This window comes from Eschrichtius robustus, chromosome 9 (assembly GCF_028021215.1).
Source record: "Eschrichtius robustus isolate mEscRob2 chromosome 9, mEscRob2.pri, whole genome shotgun sequence".
Lineage (NCBI taxonomy): Eukaryota > Metazoa > Chordata > Mammalia > Artiodactyla > Eschrichtiidae > Eschrichtius > Eschrichtius robustus.
In genome coordinates, this window is record NC_090832.1 from 21762223 (window position 1) to 21786313 (window position 24091).

The 24091-nt window shown below is 39.7% G+C and overlaps 1 protein-coding gene across 1 annotated transcript; it reads left to right on the top strand.

The window, feature by feature from the left end:
* The first annotated feature begins 6 nt into the window (after nucleotides 1-6).
* On the top strand, nucleotides 7-23499 carry ADAT2 (adenosine deaminase tRNA specific 2). Its single transcript, XM_068551288.1, has 6 exons — nucleotides 7-134; nucleotides 12923-13027; nucleotides 15434-15584; nucleotides 17488-17594; nucleotides 21677-21749; nucleotides 21858-23499. The coding sequence occupies exons 1-6, from the start codon at nucleotides 39-41 to the stop codon at nucleotides 21899-21901; spliced, it is 576 nt and encodes a 191-aa protein (XP_068407389.1). The 5' UTR covers nucleotides 7-38; the 3' UTR covers nucleotides 21902-23499.
* The last annotated feature ends 592 nt before the right edge of the window (nucleotides 23500-24091 follow it).

Sequence of the window (24091 nt, forward strand, 5' to 3'; positions counted from 1 at the left end):
GCGGCCTCTGTCGCTGAGCGAGGCTGCCCCGGTGCAGTATGGAGGCAAAGGTAGGGTCCACGCAGACTACCGGCGGCGCGTGCTCTGTGTTGGCGGAGGAGACCGAAAAGTGGATGGAACAGGCGATGCAAATGGTGAGGGGTCGGGACGTGGATGTATAGGGTGGGAATTTTCTCCGGCTTATCCTGACCCAAGCATTTGAGTAAACGTCCCCGGGGGTGCTTTCTGGTCTCAGTAATCTCGATGGCGCTCGCCTTCTCTGGGTAAACAGCTGGCTTTACTGTCCTGAAATGTTCTTTAGCCCATTCTCACAGTGGTTCTGAGGAAAGGAAGAGAGGAAATACAGAAATTATTTCTTTTTCACTTGTTTGAAGTATGCGCCAAACATCCCTATTCGGGGGCTGCTGGCACGGGCGTGCTGCGTCCCCTTGTTTCCTGTGGACATTCGCAAATCCTCGAAGTCACATTTTGTATTTATGACCTCTTGAATCTATCTAGTAGAAGGAAGGAAGCTGAGGATGTTTCCGGTAGAGAGCAGGATAAAAACAAGTCCCTGAACAGCCAGATTCTCACCCATCCATCCATCCTTTCACTTCCCTCGCTCCCTTCAGGACTCCTGATTAAGGAGGGACTCCTGATTAAAGAGGGCTCTAATAAGATTTGTGTATAATCCAAGCTTTACCCATACTTACGTGTCCCAGCGAACTCTTTTAATAGGGATAAAAGTGTATTTGGCATATATGTATATGTATATAAATCATGCACACACACATATATGCATATGTTCTTTTAAACTTGTTTCTCATACTCTTTTGAAAGTGACTCACAGTAAAAAAAAAATCTATTTTGTATTACATTCCAGTAAACACACACATAGATAAAATTGAAACAAAAGTTTTACAGAACAGTACTTAATCTTCCTATGTACAGTTTTCCTGGTATTTCTCTTTCATTGAATTTTGGAAAAAAAAAAAATGCTGGTCATCACCCCTGATTTGATTTCATGACCCACTCTTTAAGCCCACTTCAAAATTTATTTCCCCCATTAAACTTACAGGATGCATAACTTTCTGTCTGATACTTTAATGTTCACATGTGCCTTTAAATAATTAATTTGTAATTTGTAATATGGAGTTGTTTGTCCTGAACTCCTTTTATGTTACTAAATTCTCCAAGTTGGAGACAAGGAGTTTTCATGTGATATCAAAAAAAAAAAAAAAAAAAATTCACTCTCGGGGCTTCCCTGGTGGCGCAGTGGTTGAGAGTCTGCCTGCCAATGCAGGGGCCACGGGTTCGAGCCTTGGTTTGGGAGGATCCCACATGCCGCGGAGCAACTGGGCCCGTGAGCCACAATTACTGAGCCTGCGCGTCTGGAGCCTGTGCTCCGCAAAAAGAGAGGCCGCGATAGTGAGAGGCCCGCGCACCGCGATGAAGAGTGGCCCGCGCTTGCCGCAACTAGAGGAAGCCCTTGCACAGAGGCGAAGACCCAACACAGCCATAAAAATAAATAAATAAATAAATAAAAGAAAGTCTTAAAAAAAAAAAAAAAGAATTGCATTCATTAAAAAAAAAAAAATCTCACTCTGCTTACCCCAAATCATTTCAATAATATCACATGCCTGGCAGCGTCTTTTTTTTTTTTTTTTTTTCTGGCCGCGCTGCGCTGCGTGTGGGATCTTAGTTCCCCCACCAGCGATCAAACCCGTGCCCACTGCAGTGGGAGCGCAGAGCCTTAACCACTGCACGGCCAGGGAAGTCCCTGGGTAGCATCTTAATAAGTAGTGAGGATGATAATAAATGCACGTGAAGGCTAAAATATCTCAGATTAAGCTGCGTTTATATCTTTCTATGGGCGAGAGACCTGGAGGCTAGGGAATGCCGGAATACTGGGAATGCGTGGTCTCTTCCGTTTATTTTCATTTGCTTCAGGAGCTCTCCTCAGAGTATTTATGTGGATCTTGTGTAGATGAAATTTTGAGAGTTGCTGTCATAGAGGACTCAATAGTGGTTCCATAAACAGCTAAGTTTAATCAGTCATTGAGCTTTTCCACTTTGTGTATCAGAAATATGTTTTCTTTCCATCCTTTCATATCTTTGTACTATTCTCTAGACTTCTGGACTAAACATTTGAGTCTTTTTACTACCTTTTGGTATGACCTTGGTTAAGTCACTTTATCCCCCTAGGGTATCGCTTCCTACTCTATAAAATGGGGTGGTTGAACTCCAAGTAATTTCTAAGCCCTCTCTGGCCTTGACATTTTTGTCTTTTAATTAGATTATAAACACCTAGGTGTGTGATTACCTAGTTTATCTACACAGGGTCAAGGAGGTCCTTAGTTTGCACTTATTTTTTTGGTTTTGGTCAATAGTGTATGTTTCTTCCAGGACTTAAAAAAGGGAAAAAAGGGCTTGTCATAAACCTTGGGCTTTGTCCAACCATTCCCTCCCCACTAAAGAAACTTCAAATCTTAAATTATTTCAAACAATTGTTGAAGTAATTGAAAGTGTACTATGTACTTCCGAGAAGAATTTAAGATTAGACCAGAAGCACAGCTAGTGCCAAATCTGGAGGCAGCAAGTTAATCTCTGATTAATGTGTTCTGAGGAACATAAAAGTGAAATGACCAGTATACATGTAATAGGGAGGATACTAGCATCCCCACAGCACTTGTACAGAGTACACATATTTATATGACCAGTTCAGGTAACTCGAATGTTTGTCTCTGATGTTAGCATTTGTTGGGCAAAGGCCTGGAGGAATTGGAATGGAGATGGATTCTTTTTTTTTTTTTTAAGGCTTTTTTAAAAAAAATTAATTAATTAATTAATTTTTGGCTGTGTTGGGTCTTCGTTTCTGTGTGAGGGCTTTCTCTAGTTGCGGCAAGTGGGGGCCACTCTTCATTGCGGTGCGCGGGCCTCTCACTATCGTGGCCTCTCTTGTTATGGAGCACGGGCTCTAGACGCGCAGGCTCAGCAGTTGTGGCTCACGGGCCCAGTTGCTCCGCGGCATGTGGGATCCTCCCAGACCAGGGCTGGAAACCCGTATCTCCTGCATTGGCAGGCAGACTCTCAACCACTGCGCCACCAGGGAAGCCCTGGAGATGGATTCTTTAAAGTATATGACCAAAGGCAGAAAACATAAAAGGAAAATGAATAGGTTTTAGTTATATAAGTATTGAAAACTTCTCCATATGACAAAGATAAGATACAAAGTAACAAAGCAAATGACAGGGAAAATATTTGCAATGTAAATAAAAGGACAGGTTTGATAACCTTAATATATAAAGAACTTTTACAAACTAATAAGAAAAGACATACACCCTAATTTTGAAAAAGTTGAAGGATATGAACATGCTATTCTAAAAGAAATACAAATAACTAGCAAGTGAACAAATGTGCAGTTTCACTAGTAATAAATTCAAGTTAAAAAGAGTTACAATTTTTCACCTGTTAAATCGGCAAAGGTGAAAAAATTATAATGCTTGCTGTTGGTAAGGGTGTGTGTGTGAGGAGCTGGCTAGTTGGTTGCTGAAATTGGGGCATCCTTTCTAGAGGGCAACTTTGCTATGTATATATAAAAAAGCCTTAAAACTAGTTTATCCTTTGATCCAGTAATGCCTTTATAGTATTTTTTTCCCAAATGAAAATACTTTGTTTTCTTTTTCTGATCATATAAATAATTCATAGTCATAAGAAATTCAAACTATAAAAAGATTTAACAAATTAAGTAATAATTACCTAAAAATCCTACCATCAGAGATAATATTATAAAAATTTTAGGAGCATCCTTCCACATATCTCTCTGTCCATGTGTAAATAGACATATATACTTTTTTCTTATATTAAATCTCTGTGCTAGGTTTTTTCAAATTTATTTTTTGACGTATATATGTTTAAATAAATGAAATTACGTATTCTCTTTATGATTGTGAATATCTGTTTCTAGGCATAAATATTTCTTATTTTGGTTTGTTTTCCTCTCACCCCCATTCCATAATACTTTTATTGCTATGGAATAGATTACCAAAAGTGGGACAAAGGATGTATGTATTTTAAAACCATCTAGACATTTTAAGATTGCCTTCTAGAATTATGCTGCCCAATGTAGTAGCCACTAGCACGTGTGGCTATTTAAGTTTAAATTGATTAAGATGAAATAAAATTAAATATTCAGTTCCTCAGTCACATTAGCTGCATTTCAAGTACTCAGTAGCCACACATGGCCAGTGGCTACCATATTGGACAGCGCAGATCAAAGGATATTTCCATTACTACAGAAAGCTCTGTTGGATAGCACTGGTCTGAAATGGTCCCAATTCCATCCCCAGTGTATGAGAATGTTCTGTCCTACCCCTGTTCCCACTAGCCCTGAAATTATCACTCTTTAATATTTGGCAGTGTTATAGGTGAGAAGTATTATAATATCTGTGTTACTTTTTTTTGTTGTTCTTTGATAAATTTATCAAACTTTCAATAAAGTTCTCTACACTTTATTGTTGTTTGTAAAATCACTATTTTTCATGACAGTTTTCTTTTGGAGAGCTAAGTGTATAATAAAGGTTATTGTTTTAATCATCAGAGCATATAATTCTAAGGGTGTAGGCTTAGAATCAAATAAAAGAATAACAGTGTTGCACTTTTACGTTCCAGACACAGTGCCGTGGATAGTGTTTCATATAGGCCATAATGTATAAGCCCCATAGTAGCCCTACCCTATCAGGTGTGTATTATTACTGTCCTCATCTTCAGATGGGGACATTGAGGTTTAGAGTTAAGTAAACTTCCCAAAGTTAGGGAACTGGTAAGGAGAGAGCTGTGATTTGAGCCCAGCCGCCTGTCTTCACCCCCGCCCTGCCTGTGCCGTGCTGTGTTTGGTTGCTCACTGCTCTCCAGTGCACCCTGCTGGACCTCTCTGCCTATTCACTTTCAGCCCACTGACTACAGTGTATCGAGCATCCTAACTAGACACTCGGATTTTTTTTCTCTGTGAATTGCCTAGGTATATCCTCTTTCGCCCAATTTTATTATTAGTTTTATTTTAAAAAATCACATTGTAGGAACCCTTTGTATTTTATAGCTATTTCTAGGAATAATTCATGAGGAAGTGATGGAGATATAAAGCTCTTCACTTGTTTATAATAGTGAGGAATTTGAAAAATAGCCACATGTTCTAGTTAAACAATAGGGGACCAGTTAAACGAATCATAAATATTCATGTAGAGGAGCACCATGTAAGCTTAAAAAAATCATGTGCTGAAAAAATATTACTCAACGTAGGGAAATGTTTGTAATATATTTCTAAATGAAAAAGGCAGACTGTTGAACTGTTTATATAGTATAAATCTATTTGACTTTTTAGAAAACTACGAATATGTATATGCAGGCATAGAAAAAAACCTGAAAACTTTCTGTCACAGAATAATAACAGAGATCATACTTCGGAGTGTTGGGATTGAGTGGTTTTTATTTTTTGACATGTGGATTTTTTTACCCCCAAGTTTTTTGCCTTGAACGTACTTACTTCATACTTAGGAAAAAAGAAAGCGTGAGTGAGTGAGTGAGTGAGTGAGTGTGTGTGTGTGTGTGTGTGTGTGAGTGTGTGTGTGTGTGTGTATTATCAGACAGTCAGAGATAGAGGGAGAAAAGTTGCAAGTTTTCTAGAATAAATCAATTGCGTATTATTGTTGTTGCATTTTCTGGGCGCCTAGTATTACTATAATATTGTGCTAGGTCTGAGGAAAATTCAAAAAGAAATCAAGCACAGACACATGCGTTGTAACAAATGTGGTGTGATTTAGTGTTTCCTACGTGTTAGGCCTTGTGATGCGTGCTAGGCCTGCAAAGGTGAGCAAAACAGGTTTGCTAATGCTTGGATCTAGTGCTTGCCTCCCAGGAGCATACTGTTTAATTGATGAAATTAAGCCACTCACAAATGAAAAAGTTAATGGTAACAAGTTCAGGGTCCAAAATAAGAGACAGATATAAAGTGCTATCAGATAATAGGCGACAAAGTCCTGAGCAAGTCAGTCGAATTAAATTATAGGATGCTTTCTTAACTTTAAAAAGGGAAAATGGGATGTAGGTGGGTGGAAAAGAAGAGAAAGGTCGATCAAGCAGAGGAACCGTCAAGTCCAAAGAAGTGGAGGACTTGGTCTTAGGTTAGGAGGTGATCCAGCTGTTTGTTCAGAATAGGGCTTCCTAACAGGAGCCCAGGTTTTAGGGGGATCTATAAACCCTGACGCTATGTATAAAAATGTCATGTGCATGTGCCTTTTTCACGTTTGAGAGTCCATGACGTTCATCAGATTCTCAGAGGGGCTCTGGAAAGTTTAAGAACCAAGGACCTAGAAGGATAATGAAAAGTTAGGCTGGCTCAGTTGGCTGGTGGGGAGCATCGGTGGTAGTTGGGAGGCTCTCGGTGCCAGGTTGAGGAATTTAATGTCGTAGAGGGAAAAGAGAGCGTCCGAGAGTCATTAGCAGTAACAGCTGTAGCGTAGTTTGACCTTTTGAACGTTATTATTTTCTGCCTAAGAGTTGTTCTGGCTAAATTGTCTTTTCCCCTGATTTTTTTTTTTTTCTTTTGTAGGAAGTGTACCTGGGGACTCACCAAGAGTCTGTGCACACTGCGGTCTGTCCCCATCTCTCCTCCTTTTACCACTGCATCACTAGAGAGTAGTTTCTGGGAGCGATGGCTTTAGAGAAACTCCAAAATCTCTTCCATCCTAGAGCTGTCATTGTCTGTAACCTGCGGGCTCTGACTAGAGTGAAGGAAATGACATTTAAAGGGCAATAGAAATGACATTAAAGACATTTGGAGTAGAGACCAGTAATTGGGCCAGGAAGAAGAGAGATTTCATTCTTCAGTTTTGAAAGCTGATGATTTATTAATTTATGAAAGACCAAGTTGCCATTTTAAATAGTAACTGAGCCTTGGCTCCTGTCAAAAAAGGTGAGAGAGTTAAAAACCTACCTGCACTCACTTCAGACCCATCTTGCCTGAGTTCTTGTGCATTCATAAAGAAGTGATCAGACTTGACAGAAGAGTTGGTGGGAGTATTGGAAAGTATGAGATGGAATGAGTTGAAAATTCTTTTCAGCTTAATTAAATCTGCTTTGAATGTGACAGCAAAGCAAATATTTATTTGATATATGCATATATACACATGTATTTTATATACATATAAACACACCCATATATATATTTTTTTATTGAAAAGCATTTCACTCTAAACTCACTTCCATGGGGTTTTGGGTTATTCTCACCACCTCCTCCCTAACTCGCCATTCCAGCTGCTCACCCCCTCACTGTGAGCTTGGCAGGCTAGGCCGTTCCTCATCAACAACATTATTTGCCTTTTTAAAATACTCCCTTCACTCATATTTTCTCTCTAATTTGGACAGCAAAGGAAGGCGTTTCACAAAAAAAACACGTTACTCTAAGGAAGTAGGAACATAATATTCAGGGTTGGGATATAGAGTTAAAAGGAGATAATTTGCTGGAAGGGAAAAAGAGAAACTCCAAAGGAAAGAATGAAAGGCACAAGCCCCGTCACCTGGAGACCCTGGTGGAGGGGTTGCCAGGCCCTGCAGCTTGGCCCCGGCTGTCTTCCAGGTGAACAAGTCAGGACTTGGAAGGAACCCTACTGGGCAGCTTGGGTTCACCCTCTCCCCTGCCACTTACTCCCTTTCCTCTTGCTCTTGGATTCTCTTCTGCACGTTTGAAATGGCCACATAGCCTCACATAGAATCCTTCAGGAGATAGTTTTACAGAAAATCCTTGTCACATGGCTCCCCATTTGTTTACTCTTGCAGTTTTTTTTTTTTTAATCTTTAAACTTTCTATGCCTCACTCTCTTGCTAAATGTCCCCTCTCCTTTTGTCCCTTGAACTAGACCTACTAAGAACCCAAACACTGATAAAGTAGCTGATCAGCGGTGACTACAGTAGAAATTAGAGACAGAGCCATGGCAGAGAGCCCAGGAACCTGACATCTGGTAGGTGCTCCACAAAGACTCGTCGAACAAGTGAGTGGATGGAGCCAGATTGCCTGGGCTTTAGTCCTAGCCTCTTACAGGGGCTAATTCCATAACCTTCCCATGGCTCAGTCTCCTCATCTGTAAAATGGGGTAGCTCATGGAACCAGTCTCATAGGGCTATAAACTAAATGAATTAATACAGTGCTTAAAATAGTCCTGGATCAAGGTAAGTTTTTCAGTAAGCTCTAAGCTCTTATTATTTGCAAGCTCAGAATCAGAACACTTGAGATGTAGACATAACAGTCTGTTGTAATAGAAACTAGAAATGTAACTTATAGATAAGTCACTCTTCAGGTCACTGGTTTCATTCCCTCCATTCCACCCAAATTGACCCTTCTTTCTTGGCCTAGTTTTTTCCTTGGATTTTCCATAACACCAGACACTCCTGGTTTTCCTCCTACCTCAGTAGGCACCTCTTTTAATCGCCATTGTAAGAGCCTTCTCTGTTTATTCCACCTTTATTTTTTTTAATGTTTCAATTTGAAATAATTACAGATTCATAGGAATGAATACACAGAGTATACAGAGAAGGCCCACATACCCTTCAGGCAGTTCCCTCCAATGGTAACATCTTCCGTAACTGTAGTAAAATATTAGAGCCAGGAAAGTGGCATTGACCCAGTCTGCAGGGCTTGTTCAGATTTCATCACCTTTATGTGCTAAGCTTAAACTGTTTGTGTATGTGCGTGTGTCTGTGTGTATGTATAGTTCTATGCAATTTTGTCACCTGTTTAGTTTTGTGTAATCACCACCAGAACGGCTCCATCACCACAAGGCTTCCTCATGCTACCTCTTTATAGCCACCGTCCCTCCCAAACCCTAAACCCCGGCAGTCATTAATCTGTTCTCCATACCTGTAGTTTTGTCACTCAAGGATGTTTTTATACATGAATATGTCACCTTTGGGGATTTTTTTTTTCATTTAACATAATTTCCTTGAGATCCATCCAAGTTTTGAGTCAATTAATAGTTGATTCCTTTTTATTGCTGTGTAGTTTTCCATGGATAGATGTAGCACACTTTGTCTAACCAGTCACCCTTTGAAGGACATTTGGGTCATTTCCAGTTTTTGGCTGTTGTGAATAAAACTCCTATGAACATTCACGTCTGTATACAAAATTGTGTATTGTATGAACATAAGGTTTCATTTCCCTGGGTAAATAAATGCCCAGGAGTGCAATTGTTGGGTCATATGTTAAGTGCATGTTTAGCTTTTTAAGGAACTACCGAACAGTCTCCCAGGGTGGCTGTACCATTTTACGTTCCTACTGGCAATATATGAGTGATCCTGTTTCTCTGCCTTGCTGGTACTTGGCGTTGATACTTTTTATTTTAGCCATTCTGGTAAGTGTGTAGTGATAATCTCATTATGGTTTTAATTTGCATTCCCTAATGGCTGATATTGCGACCATCTTTTCATGTGCTTATTTGCCATCTGTATGCCCTCTTTGATAAAATGTCTTTAAATATCTGTTGCCCATTTTCTAACAGTTTTTTTTAACTGTTGAATTTTGAGCATTCTTTACATAGTCCAGATCTAGACTTTTGTTGAATATGTGGTTTGTAAATATTTTCTTCCAGTTTTAGCTTATCTTTTCTTCCTCTTAACAGGGTGTATTAGTTTCCTATGGGTGCTGTAACAAATTACCGCACTTGATAGCTTAAAACAACACAAGTTTATTCTCTTATGGTTCTGGAGGCCCAGAGTCCGCACTGAGTTTCACTGTGCCAAAACCAATTGTCAGTGGGGCTGTGCGCCCTCTGGAGGCCCTAGAGGAGAATATGCCTCCTTGCCTTTTCCAGCTTCCAGAGCGACATTCCTTGCTTGGTTCCTGGCTCCTTCCGCCATCTTCAAAGTCAATAGCATAGCATCTTCAACTCTCTGTCTCTGCTTCCATCATCGCAGTGCTTTATACATTATGTGTCAGATTTCTCTCTGCCTCTCTCATAAGGACATTTATGATTGCATTTAGGGCCACCTGAATAACCCAGGGACACTTTCCTGTCTCAAGATCCTCAACAAATACTTGATGGATGAAAAAATGATTTGTCTCTCTTGTGTACCCCAGGTTATGTGTCATCCTAAGCTTATTTTATTTTATTTTCCTTCAGTTAATTTTTTATTTTTGTGAAGACAAACAACACAAAGCAAAACTGATCAAAATATTTGAACAGGAACTTCACAAGAGGTATCCAAATGTCAATAAGCGTACGAAAAAATGGTAAACCTCTTAACTCACCAGGGAAATGAAAATTAAAACCACAAACACTACCTCATATCCATCAGAATATCCAAAATAAATAATATTAACAATTCCAGTTGTCAGTGAGGATGTAGAGCAATGGGAACTCTCACACACTGTTCATGGGAATGTAAATTATTCCAACCACTTTGGGAAGCTGGCAGTATCTATTGTACTAAAGGCAAACACACACATAGCCTCTAACCCAGTAAATTTACTGTTAGGTATATACTCAACAGAAATTAATAGTACCTGAAGAGACAGGTATAAACATGTTCATACAGCATTATTAGTAAAAATCATGAAGTGGAAACAACCCAAACATCTATCAACAGATTGTATAAATAAACTGTGGTATATACATACAAAATAATATTATAGGGCAATGAAAGTGAACGACAGTTACAGGAATGAACATGGATGCAACTCAAAAACATGTGAAACAAAAGCAGCTAGAAACAAAATACATACGCCGTGAGTCCATTTATATAAAGTTCAAAAACTGGCGTAGTTAAGTCAGAATGGTGATTTAAGCTTACTTTAAATTTCATTCTTTGTGCGATGATTGCCTTAACTGCACCAGTACTTAGTCTCCACCCTCCCCAGCTGTCAGTCCTCCTCCTGGCTTTCCTTTCTATAGTAGCCTGTGGTACATTTGTATATTTATTTGTATATAATCACCAAACCTTGGAACTCTTCAGTCTTTCAAACTTTGCATAAACTGGGTATGCTTTAACTGTTTTTACAGAACTGGGACAGCACTAGCCTGTGGGTAGTTCATGACACAATTCTGAAGAATGCGGTCTTGTTGTTTCAGATACTGTCTGTTTACACCTCTCCATGCCCCAGCTCTATCCCACCACTCCAGATGGGAGAGAAGTACAATATGCTCCCACCATGTGCCTCTCCTTTCAGCGCTTTTGGCCAAATGATAAGTGTCAGTTGAGCACGCTTGAAGCAGCTAAGGAACCCATGCTGGCATTATGATAGGACGTTACTGCTACTATAAATAGTGTAGCTGGGAGCAAGAGGCTAGTGCAGGAGATAGAACACACTGTTTTCCGCTAAGTCTTCAACTTGGCACTTTATATGCCCTATGGTGTGTGAAAATACCTCCACTTAAATGGGAGTCTTGTCTTGCAAAGGGTCTTCCGGCCTGCCAAAGTAGGAAATGCTGTGCCTTTCTAGAAACAGCTGTATTTGGGTTTTTTAACTGTAGTGAGGTGGCAGTGATTGTATACTAGTCCAAGGGTTGCACCCGTTTAAAGTTCTCTCTCACCTGTGGTATCAGGGCATCCCAGAGGTAACCTGCCTGATTTTGCTCTCTGCCTGAAGAAGTATTCCTTAGCTGTCCTGGGCCCCGGAGCTGCTGGGGTTCCCTCAGCCATAGTGCTAGAAGAAAAATGGATAGCCTCTGATAGAGGGGAGACTTTGCAAATATAATAATTGGTTTGCCATTCCTGGGATGGTGATGGAACTATGCCTAAACTTATTTTTCTCATTTGTGTTTTTCAGTTGAGGTACACTTCACATACAGTGAGATGCACAGGTCTTAACTGTATTGTTCATTCAGTTTTGAGTGATGCAGACATCTGTGTAAGCCACATCCTTATGAAGATAAAGTTTTCACCACCACAGAAAATTTCCTTGTGTCCCTTTCCAGTCTACACATTCCCTTTCGTGAAGCAACCACCGTTGCAATTTCTTTCATCGTAGTTTAGTTTAGTCTGTTCTAGTACTTCACGTGATTTGTGTTTGACTTCTTTTACCTTAGCACGTCTGAGATTCATCCATGTTGGTGTGTGTATCAGTAGTTTGTTTCTTTTTATTGCTGAATAGTATTCCATTGTGTGAATATGCCACAGTTTGTTTATTCATTCTTTTGTTGATGGACACCTGTGCTATTTCCAGAGTTTGGCTATTATGAATCAAGCTGTTACGAACATTCTTTTACAAGGTTTTTTGGTGGACATATATTCCCTTCTCTTAAATAAATACTTAGGAGTAGAATAGGCTATATGTTCACAGGCTATATGTATGTTTACTTCTTAAAGAAACTTCCAAAATGTTTTCCAAAGTGGTTATGCTATTTCTTTGTATAGAATGCTCCTAAACTTTTATTGTCTCACTTAGAGCAGAAATTGTGGGCACAGGGAGATATCCAGTCTGGTCACCTTTATGCTGTTGGAACTCTAGAGGATATTTTCTGTAATTTTTAGAGAAACAAAAAAATAAGTAGAATTTCAACAAGGAAAGAATTTTAACAAAAGATTTATAAATGTTACTTATTCTTCTACCTCTTTGCAGATATGTACACTATCTCAGAAAAGGTGCATAGACCCTGGCAATTAAAAAAAAAGAGTCAGTAGCAGTCTTTTGATTACTTCTGCTTCCAATGAGAAGAAAAAAGTCAGGGGGCTCAGGACCCATGAAGGGGATTTGTTCCTGAATCTCCTTAATATGGATACGACAGAGAACAAAGGCACTAAATACTAAAGTATGTTTGAGAAAAGGGAAAGCTGACCTGCATTTCTTTGTTCTGGTGTCTGTACATGTGTGTACTGCTCAGGCTGCATCTTTTCTCTCCTACCATCTTTTCATGTTTTGAACATTACCTCTTAGATTTTCCATTTTGTTTTTCAGGCCAAAGAAGCCCTAGAAAATATTGAGGTTCCTGTTGGCTGCCTTTTGGTCTACAACAATGAAGTTGTAGGGAAGGGAAGAAATGAAGTTAATCAAACCAAAAATGTATGTGAGTTGAATAGTATAATTGCAGACACATGGAAGTGATGGTAGGTGTGGAATGAATTTATCGTAGTTGACTAGAAGATGGGTCTGTGTAGAGTCCCGTGAGTATCAATGGAAGGATGGATTCCCTAAACATCTCTTGTTTTGAATGCCCTTTTTTTCTGATTATAAAAGTGATACATGTTGATTTTTTTAATGAAAATTCTACTCTATAAAACACATCAATTTAATTCATATCGTATCCGTTAGTACCTTTAAATAATGTATTCCTCCTGGTAAGTTAAAAAGTCACCCTCATTTGATAGCTATGGAGGTATAAAAAGATTGTATAAAGGAAGCTATTCCTAAATCAGATAATTCAGTGAAATACAGTCTCCACTACCTGCTGTCTCTATCTACAGGTACACTTTAAAAGCTTGTGTGACTTTAATTTATTGTGGTTAGGTTGAGAAGTTCATGAATTAAGGCAACACTTCCTGAACATGGTATCACAACAGTGTGTCACAGTGAGTATAAATGAAGTATCAAGTTTTAGGATTATAAAAAGTGCTAGGTGCACCCAAGGATAGCTTATAACTTTAATACCCCTCACACAGACCTTGATCTTACTTGGGAGCCAGAGAACAAGCTGGTGTTGGAACTGGTGCTGTGAGGACTTTAAAGTTCATCCATCACATCTATCAAAAAGAAAACTCAAGATTTAGTGAAACACAAGCAAAATAGGAACCCAGATTCACGAAGCAATTGTTATGTGGATATCAGATGCTTATGAGATAAGTAATAAACCATAATACAGCAACTAGTGAATATACAGATACTTATGCAGGAGTGGAATTTTGTGTTTTAAATAATTGTCGTATCTCCCTATGTGTATTTTGTAGTTCAGTACAATATCTTTAATGTGAGATCATTGAATGTCCTAGCAACATCCATCTAAACCCCCAGTGACCTGGGTTTCTTCCACACCTTGAAATTAACCTGGATTTATTTTTAGTTTTCTATGCTCTATAGAGGATTACCCTATAATCACAGTATAGAAAGACTCTTGACCCCAGATGAGGAGACCCGAATCCTACGTTTGGCTCTGATACCATCACCCTCTGTCACAACCACCATCACCTCTCCCAGCTGTGTGTCTTTAGTAACCTCCTAATGTAGCTTAGCTTCTGGTTCTTCAGCAGTAAGAGAGTTGATTGAGATGATTTAGGTCAACGATTATTTCTTGAGAACTATGGGGACATTTGATTCAGTAGTTCTGAATCTGATTTTTAAAAAGCACCCGAGTTGGGGAAACTTTTCTTTTTTAAGCTCCCCAGTTGGTTCTGGTATGCAGTCATGTATGGGAACCTCTTTGCTAAAGCACCTTCCAGCTCTGAGTTTATATTAATTCTGGGCCAGCAATGCTTCCATCTGCCTCTGGTTTCCATGGCAGCTTGGCTACTGTGCCAGCACTTTCCACCCTGCCCTATGTCACAGGTAAATGAACACCTTTCTGTTTGTCCCATCAAATTTTATGCTCGTTGAGGACAGAGAGTTTTTTTCCCACAAAGAGTTTAGCACAGTGGCTTATACATAGTTGACACTCCGTGTAAGTTTATTGATAAACATGATTATCATGAATATTATAAATAATTATCACGTAACAGAGTGCATATATCACGTTATGCGTCATTGTGCTTCATATAATTCAGATCGCTTTATGAGTTGTAGATACCGGTATATCCAGTATTACATTGGGGAAACCAAGGCTTGGAGAAGCTATGTAACTTGCCCAGAGCTGTATAATCAGTAACGTCAGAGTCAGGATTCAGATTGAAGTGTGGTTGATTCCAGACTATGTGATTTCTCCTCTACTCAACTACTCCCATGAGGTATCTGAGACTGATACCAAATCTCTGCTTCTCTCTAGAGTCTGCCAGTATATAAAATCTCATCCCAAAGAAAATACAAGGGATGACATTCCAGTGATGACATTCTAAATATAGATTTGCTTAGAGTGAGGTCAGTGACAGCCTTGAAAACATACTCGTAACTGGAACATATGCTTAGGAAAATTTCAAGTGTCCCCTGAAATATTCAGGAACCATAGACACATCTTTTTTTTTTTTTTTTGAGACTTATCTCTCTATGGCATTTTAATTGAAAGAGTGTCCCCTAAAGTACTTATGTACTTAACTAAAAATAGAGCATAATTCGTGTGGCATCTCAGATTAGGTGTCTTTTGTTGGTGAGGTTATGGTACTTGAACTAGGAAATACACTGTCAACTGCTAAGGGTGTCCTGAAACCTTTATTCGCTAAAACGCTGGCAGAAATGATAGGCCTATTTTTCTTATTTACTTTTGAATATTTGTAAAATACAGTTACATGTAGCCAACAAGGTCAATGCAAGCACCTCTTCTTTCAGGCTACTCGACATGCAGAAATGGTGGCCATCGACCAGGCCCTAGACTGGTGTCGTCGACATGGCAAGAGTCCTTCGGAGATGTTTGAACACACGGTGCTGTACGTCACCGTGGAGCCGTGTATCATGTGCGCAGCCGCTCTCCGCCTGATGAGTATCCTTTGACTTCACGGGTTAATGTCTCGTACTCTTCCTGTGAACTAGAAAATGGCCAAACATTATACTAGAAACATAACCCATTTCTACTACATGAAAACTGACTTATGAAACAAATTATAGGAGGTGCACATTATAAAATACAGTATCCCTTGGCCAAAAAATTTTTAGGGAAGATTTTTGAATAATAAAATTACCTCATTTTTAATATCAATTTTTTTAATTTTTCAAAACAACTTTTTTATTTTTTTAAATTTTTATTTATTTATTTATTTTTGGCTGTGTTGGGTCTTCATTTCTGTGCGAGGGCTTTCTCTGGTTGCGGCAAGCGGGGGCCACTTTTCATCGCGGTGCGCGGGCCTCTCACTGTCGTGGCCTCTCTTGTTGCGGAGCACAGGCTCCAGACGCGCAGGCTCAGTAGTTGTGGCTCACGGGCCTAGTTGCTCCGCAGCATGTGGGATCTTCCCAGACCAGGGCTCGAACCCGTGTTCCCTGCATTGGCAGGCAGATTCTCAACCACTGCGCCACCAGGGAAGCCCCATATAACTATTAAGTAAGCTAGAGCAAGAAACACATGACAAACTGTCGTGTAAAGATAAACCATAAATTAGATTATAAAACAGCGTGCATAGGAAAAGATCTGAAGACTATGCATCTGTTTTGCCTTTAGTGAAGAGATTATAGGTGATTTAAAATTTTTCTTTCTCTGTTAATATGTTTTCATTGTTTATTTTTGCCATGAATACCTATTACATAGGAGGCTTGAAAAATGTTAAGTCAGAAGTAAATACAAAGTAAAAAACAAATCATTTATGATACTATAATTGTAAATAAATGGGAAATTGATAAAGTTACAGCTCCTTGAATTCTGTCTTTCACAGAATAAGCGACACAAATACTGAATACAGCAAGTTAAACTCTGAAGATCTTTTAAAAAATTATTTGATAATTCAACAACTCAATTTCATACTTGCATATTTTTATGTATTTATTTTGCTGTGTGTGTGAATCATTTAATCACTTTAAAAATAATAGAGAGGGTTTTGAGTATGAAAATATGTACAATTTCCACTTTATAAGCTCTCTGCCCATCCTGCCTTACAGAGTGGCTCTGCTTTAGTCTGGTTTGTACTAGGTCACAGGTTGTATTTGTTTGAGGAAAGAACAGGGAAAAATCTATTATTTTTAAGAGGTGAAAATCCCTGGATTAAATTCCTGCCTCCTTTCTGGCTCCAATTCTCTAATGATTCCAAAAAATCATCTAGGAAGAATCAGAGAGAGCACTGAGCTCTGAGCATTCAGCAGCTACACAGTCAGTTTTCATTCCGTTTGCAGTTGTGACACATTAGTTTCTATATTCTTTAAATCTCTTTCTTTTGTGTAACTGGATTGTATAACTGGATTTTTAAGACGAAGCCTAAGTTTAATTTTTTTTTAATAAGTGTGGCTATTTTTTTGATAATTTATGTTTTGGCTGCGTTGGGTCTTTGCTGCTGCTGCGTGCAGGCTTTCTCTAGTTGTGGCGAGCGGGGGCTATTCTTCGTTGTGGTGAGTGGGCTTCTCCTTGCAGTGGCTTCTCTTGTTGTGGAGCACGGGCTCTAGGCACGCAGGCTTCAGTAGCTGTGGCTCGTGGGCTCTAGAGCACTGGCTCAGTAGTTGTGGCACACGGGCTTAGTTGCTCCGCGGCACGTGGGATCTTCCCGGACCAGGGATCGAACCCGTGTCCCCTGCATTGGCAGGTGGATTCTTAACCACTGCACCACCAGGGAAGTCCCAGTTTAATTGTTTTTAAGAGTAGCATGGGCTTTCCTCTCCAGGCTAGCTGGTATAAACCCACCCTAGTTTTGTCACGATAGGCACTTGAACTGCACACTCTTTGTAGGACCTTAATTCTTCCTTAGAAATCCCGCTGGTTGTCTATGGCTGTCAGAATGAAAGATTTGGTGGTTGTGGCTCTGTTCTAGATATTGCCTCTGCTGATCTCCCGAATACTGGGAGACCATTTCAGGTAACATGAACTGTTATACTTTTTCTTCTTTTCTAATTACTGTGATCTCACTATGGGCTTGCAAATAGTTAGCGTGTGCTCAGTACACCAAGAAGCCACGCTAGAACCAGGTGGGCTCTTGGGACCTCTGGTCAAGGTCATTGATGCCTCAGTGTAAGACAACAGGTAATCATTTCCAGGTGAGTGCTCAGCTCTCTTAATTAACAGAATCCCTCCAGAAGGAGAGTCCCCAGCCTTCTGAGTTTTCCTCTAACAGTCTTCACCCATGCCTTCAGCTATGTTTGAGGACCCTGCCACTGTGGGCGTTCTCCATCCATGCGTGTGCCTGGCTCCACGCTGTACCAAGTTTGTGTGAGGCTCGGTGACAGTAGATGCTATTTACAGTGAATGTACAATAATTTTGCACAAAGTCAGTCATTTTGCTTGATTGCCCTGTACTATTTTTGGTGTCTAGCAATCAATACCTGTTTTCATTATTTTTTTTTTCCTGCCCTTTTAATGTTGAAATTTCCCTCAGGCCCAAGAATCCACTTAGAAATTCTACTTTCCCTTTAACCTTGCCACTTCTCCCAAAGTTTTTATGTTTAAGGCTATGAGCAGTAGGAATTTATATTTCAGCATTTGGTCTGTAGACAAATACCAGTTTCCATAAACTGGTTTGATTGTTTTTTTCTCCAGATGTAAGGTTAATCCTAAAAGTATTATGCTTTAAAAAGAAAAGGACTTAACAAATTGCTGGACATGGTGGGTAGTTAACAACAAAGACCTCAGATATTCTTGGGAGAATATTAAGTACCTATGAAGGGCTAAATTTGGCTGAATTCCACTGAGAACAAGATTTGGAAAACATTCTATTTTGAGTTTTCCCAGCTGAACATTGGCTTTCTTAACAACTCCTGCACTTTTGAGAATAGATGACTTTTAACATCACATCAGAAAAGAAATTGTAGTAGAATGATGGAGAGTAAGCAATACAGTTAGCTTGATCATTAAAAAAATCTGCAAAGTGATTTGCTTTTTCCAGTTGCTTCTATCAGTAGCTCAAATTTTGCTTATATAACTCTTTGCAAGTGAATTGCTGACTTTACTTCATTTATGAGAAAGATCTAAAGAATTTCTCAAAGCTTCTGGGCAGAACAAAGATGAGCTATTGGATATCAGACATGGGGGAACATTTTTGACCAACATGCTGGTGACATTGAGTGCGCACCGTCCTCTCCTGCACATCCCTGCACAGAGTCCAACAGGATCTGGTTGAACCAAAAAATAAGTTCACTTGCAATGTGTATACCTGGCCAGATTGGCTCCATCAAAATGAATGGCCATGGTTTGAAGCCACATCTCCAGATTTGATGCCAAAATATGTTTTTTTTTTACAGTGTTTTGAGATTCTAGAGAAACTATCGATACCCCAGGCTTCTGGACACTGTGTTTTCTTCCTTTATTTGGCTGGCTTAGGGTGTGGGTAGGGGTGAGGCGGGAATCTGTGGGAGGTGCGATGCTGTTTTTGTATTGAAGAATTATAGATTCTTTTAATACTGTATTATAAGCAGCATTAAAGTTCATAGAGGAGACCTACAGAACTATTCTTTTCAAAGAAGATGGTGATTAATTTACTTTACCTGCCTTGTGTAAAAAAATTATTTTAATAAGAATATGTGCTTTTTGTTAAAGCCACAAATTTGTAGCTATACTAGATGCCCAAAAAGATTACCTTGGTAGCTTAGAGGGATCCAGTTTCCTTCTCCACCTGTAACTCAGTGGGTCTGGTCCCTGAGTGCACATTAGAATCACCTGGAGAGCTTGAATCCAAGCCTGTGCTTGGTCCCCACCCCAGACCCACTGAATAGGAAGCCATGGAGGGAGGGGGAGCATTGGTATTTTTTTCAGTGAGCTCCCAAGTGATTCCACTGAGCAGCCAAGGTGGAAAACCAAGGTTCTGACTTTACCTGAGAGGAGAGTGCTTTGTGCAGCTGGGTGCTCCTGAGACAATGAGGAGAGGTGGGGGACCCAGGGGACAGGAACACTGAACAGTGTAGGAAACGCCGTACTCACCAACATGGTTAGAAGATGAAGTACTGAGAAGCCAAGGGAGGAGAGGGTTCTAAAGAGAAGCAAGCGTAGCCAGTAGTCTCCACGACTGCAGAGAGTTGAGGAGAGGGAAAAAGACCAGTGTTTTGGTCAATAGGGGCCCTTGAGATATCTAAGAGGGCAATCCTGGGAGCACAAGCCAGTGAGGATGAGGTTGAGGAGGAACCGAGAGCCGCAAAAGTGATGGCCACGATTCGGGAATGTTCTCTGGGAGGAGCAGGGTATCAGCTTGCATGGGGGACAGGGTAGAAGGAAGATGATTGGGGTTTTTTTTCCCAGCTTTATTGAGATATAGTTGATGTACAGCATTGTGTGATTATAAGGTGTACAGTGTGATGATTTGATGCACGTATATAGCAAAATGTTTATACCACAATAAGGTTAGTTCATACATCCTTCACTTCACATAACTACTATTTTGTTGTTGTTATTACGTTATGGTGAGAACACTTAAGCTCCCCTCTCATAGCAACTTTCAAGCATACAATACAGTATTGTTCTCTATAGTCACCATGCTGGAACTTATTCTTCTTATAACTGACAGTTTGTACCCTTTGACCAAAGTCTCCCCATTTCCCTCACCCCCTCCGCCCCTGTCAACCACCATTCTACTCTCTGTTTCTATAAAGAAAGTATTGTATATATGGTCATATATATATATATGAATATTATTCAGCCATAAAAAAAGAAGGAAATTCTGCCATTTTCAACAGCATGACTGGACCTCAAGGGTGTTATGCTAAGCAAAATAAGCCAGAGAAAGACAAATACTGATCTCCCTCACATGTGGAATCCAAAAACATCGAACTTGTAGCAGGTTGTTTTGCTGGGGAAGGTTTATGCAGGCTTTGTGGGCCCAGGCAGGAGCCAACTGAAGCACAAGAGAAAGGGAGGCTCATCTTGAGCAGTGGACCACACTCGCCGGCCCAGTGCTGGCTCCATCCTCTCCTGGGCACTGCTTCCAGATGGAAGATTCCCTGGAATCTCCTCCATTCATTGCATCACTTCTTGCACCTACGAAGGGGGCGGCGTATCAAGTCCAAACTCCTTCAAAGCCCTATATATTTTGACTTCGTTTTTATTGCTTTAATTTCTTTCCTTGTACTCCCTTAATAATCACCCCACCCCCATCAGTTGGTTTTCTCACTCACAACCTAAGCCTATTCCTACTCTTTCCCTGAGATGATCTGCTGACTCTTAAAATATTCTCTATCCTTAAGGCAAGTTTAAGTTTCATCCCCCTGCTGTTACTACAATTTCTTACTCTTTCACATGTTGATAACTTCTCTGAAGGAATCTACCAAAGATAGAACAAACTGAACACTTAAAAAAAAAAAATCCTTTGTGGTAAAGATCGACTGATTTTTTCTTTAAAGAGCCTGAGGGTAAATATTTTAGCCTTTGTGAGCCACTTACATCTCTGTCACATATTATTTATTTTTTTAACCCTTTAAAAATATAAAAACCATTCTTAGCTGACCATTTCTAGCTGTGGACTGCCAACCCTAGCTCTATAGAATCAAACACTTAATGGGCCACCAGTAAAGAACAGCAGATAAAAATAGCTTAGTGCTTAGTGAGCACTTAATGATATGCCAGGTATTTAACAGGGGTTATATTATCTAATCTCATTTAATCCTCACAAAATCCTTTTGGGTTAATTGCTGTAATTCCCTGTATTTTACATATGAGGGAACCGAAGCATAGAAAGTTTAAGTATCTTACCCAAGATCACATAGCTAGTGATTTGTACTATGATCACACAGTAGTTGATTGAGAAATAATAATTAGTTGATCGAGAGAGATGTTTGAGACCATATGTCTATTTTTGTTTTTGGAAATATGCTTCCCTTACCCATGTTACTAATATCCACAAGGCGTGTTAACATTGGAAATGTGTTTACATAATTATGTATATATTGCAGTTTGTGTGGGATACAATACACATTTTCCTAGGCCTACATTCATTCTCAGCTTTCTCGTTTCATCAGTGCATCCCTGGATATCGGGCTGAGGAAGCAGTGGAGATGTTAAAGACCTTCTACAAACAAGAAAATCCAAATGGTCAGTTTTCCGCTACTGTATGTATGTACTTCACTTAAATCAGTACGAAGAGAGTCTGCACGGGCCTACCTCTTCATTTTCTCTTTTCCTTTTCTATTCTTTTCACAGCACCAAAATCAAAGGTTCGGAAAAAGGAATGTCAGAAATCCTGAACTTGTTCTAATGAAAGACTCGTGCTCCTGGATGACATCCTTGGACAGAAAGCTGTTGACATTGTTGAATCGTATGTTTATATGTTGTCCTTAATCCATGGGAAAATGGTTTTTCATCATTTGCTCTGTTAAGGGAACAAATTAGCACTTTTAAAAAGTCTGACAACTGCAAACAACTCCTAGATTTTCCACAAGCTGGAAGAACATTTTTAAGAAGGGGAAAAATTAAAGATTGCCGTTTTAGAAATTAGTAAGCAGTCCCTGCCCTTCCTGCCAAAATCGTTATGCTCGGTCCAGGAAAGCGCTGACTTTCAGAGGATGTGTATATCTGGACTCAGTTACCTGGTGTGTCTGCATGGAACACGGTGCCCTATGGACACCTGGTCCAGGCCTGGCCTTTCAGACTCAGACCCTTCATTCTTGGCAGCCACTATGTTCTCCCAGGGTGTGGGGGGCAGGATGTGACTTCCTTGGAAATTGTATATGAATCATATACATACAGACCGTGACTCTATGGTCCTTAGAGCAGATTTTTGCTTTTATAAAGCATTTAGAGAAAATACGTACTGTTAAAACAAGTGCTTAAGTATCATTTAAAAATTACAGCATACTGCTATTGTAAAATCTTATTTATGCCTTCTTTGAAGATGAATAGTCTTAACAGTAAAAGAAATGCATAAATGGACAACTCCTTCTTTGTTATTGAGCAACTATACTGTGCCAGGCTCTGTTTGTTCGCTGAAGCAGTGAGCAAAACAAAGAATCCTGCCCTCATGGAGCTCATATTCTAGGAGGAGGAGACAGATAATGAACATAACAGATTACACAGTATGTTAGAGGGTGATAAGAATTATGGCAAAAAGAAACAGAACAGGGTAGAAGGGGTGGGCGTGCCATTTGGTGGTGGGAATGCTGGTTGCAGAATTATGGTTCGTTTCATCTGAAATCAAACACAGTTATTTCTCTTTATAAAAATCCAGATTTAGAATTTAAAATCTAAAATGTAAAAGGACTTCCCTGGAGGTCCAGTGGTTAAGACTCCTCACTTGCACTGCAGGTGGCAAGGGTTCCTTCCCTGGTCAGGGAACTAAGATCCTACATGCCGTGCGGCACGGCAAAAAACAAAACAAAACAAAAAGCAAAACTAAAATGTGAAAGTGTGAGCACAACCCTCAAAGGGTATCCACAGCAGGAAGTCCCAGGTATCGATGCTTCCTGACTGCGGCAGGGGTTGCCTCTGATGAACTGCAGCTTTGCAGAGCCATGCCGGGATGCTCTGCATCTGCCCAGAAGGGGGCCTCGCCGTTCCACCAGAAGCCCAGCTCCAGGCCCTGGAGGGCAGCTCCTCCGTTGCATTTCTTCAGTGGATTTATTTCCTTGATGCAAAGCATCTGTATTTGTTGGTTCTGCCATTTGAGCGATGTCTCTGACTTGTTTGTTTTGAATTACATTATAGGCTGGAATGTAATTGTGGTAAAGTATTTTTATATTGCCAAGAGTAGCAGTTAATCACAGTTACATGCTTCAGAGGATTTATAATTGCTTGGTTTTGTACATGTGTGTTTTTATCTGCATTTGAGAAGTTTTATGGAGAAGAATATGCATGATTTTAAATCTATAATAATGTTACATATACCTTCCCTTCAATTTCACCTACTTTAAAAATGATCTTCTCATTAAATTTTAGTGCTTTGACTAGGTTATTCCTTTTTGCCATTGGTCATGATTCATTTCTGCTTATGCTTTTCTGCAAGCAGACTTCATTGCACTTATTGTCTTCGTGTCATTTTCTTGGGGATTATTGGTAGATAAAAATCCTGGGAACTTTTTTCTGGGGAGTACCACCCTTTAAGTCCAGCCAAGCATCTTACATCAAGTTGGTTCTTGGTAAACATTTGTTAAATAAAATTATTGATTGAAATTTAGGGAAAAATTAATAATAAGGAGAATATCTGGGATAAAAAGCCAAAGCCAAATAGTACCTGGGTATTTTAACCCAGAGATAGTCACTACTAAAAGGATCAAGAAAATAATAAAACTAAAAAGAGGGAAGGACCGAAAAAAATGACTTACCGCTATACATATGTTCTGTCTTTGCTGTGTTTTGGAGAATGGGTAAGTGTTCCAAATTCCTAAGGATGGCTGAAAATTTTAATTCTGGTTATTACTTTTTTGATTCTCTCTCCAGTG

Excerpts from the sequence above, each read along its gene's own strand:
- ADAT2 (XM_068551288.1), top strand. The coding sequence starts at position 39 with ATGGAGGCAAAGGTAGGGTCCACGCAGACTACCGGCGGCGCGTGCTCT. Across the intron at positions 15,585-17,487 it reads AGCCGCTCTCCGCCTGATGA|AAATCCCGCTGGTTGTCTAT; the intron begins GTATCCTTTGAC and ends ATTCTTCCTTAG. Across the intron at positions 21,750-21,857 it reads CAAACAAGAAAATCCAAATG|CACCAAAATCAAAGGTTCGG; the intron begins GTCAGTTTTCCG and ends TTCTTTTCACAG.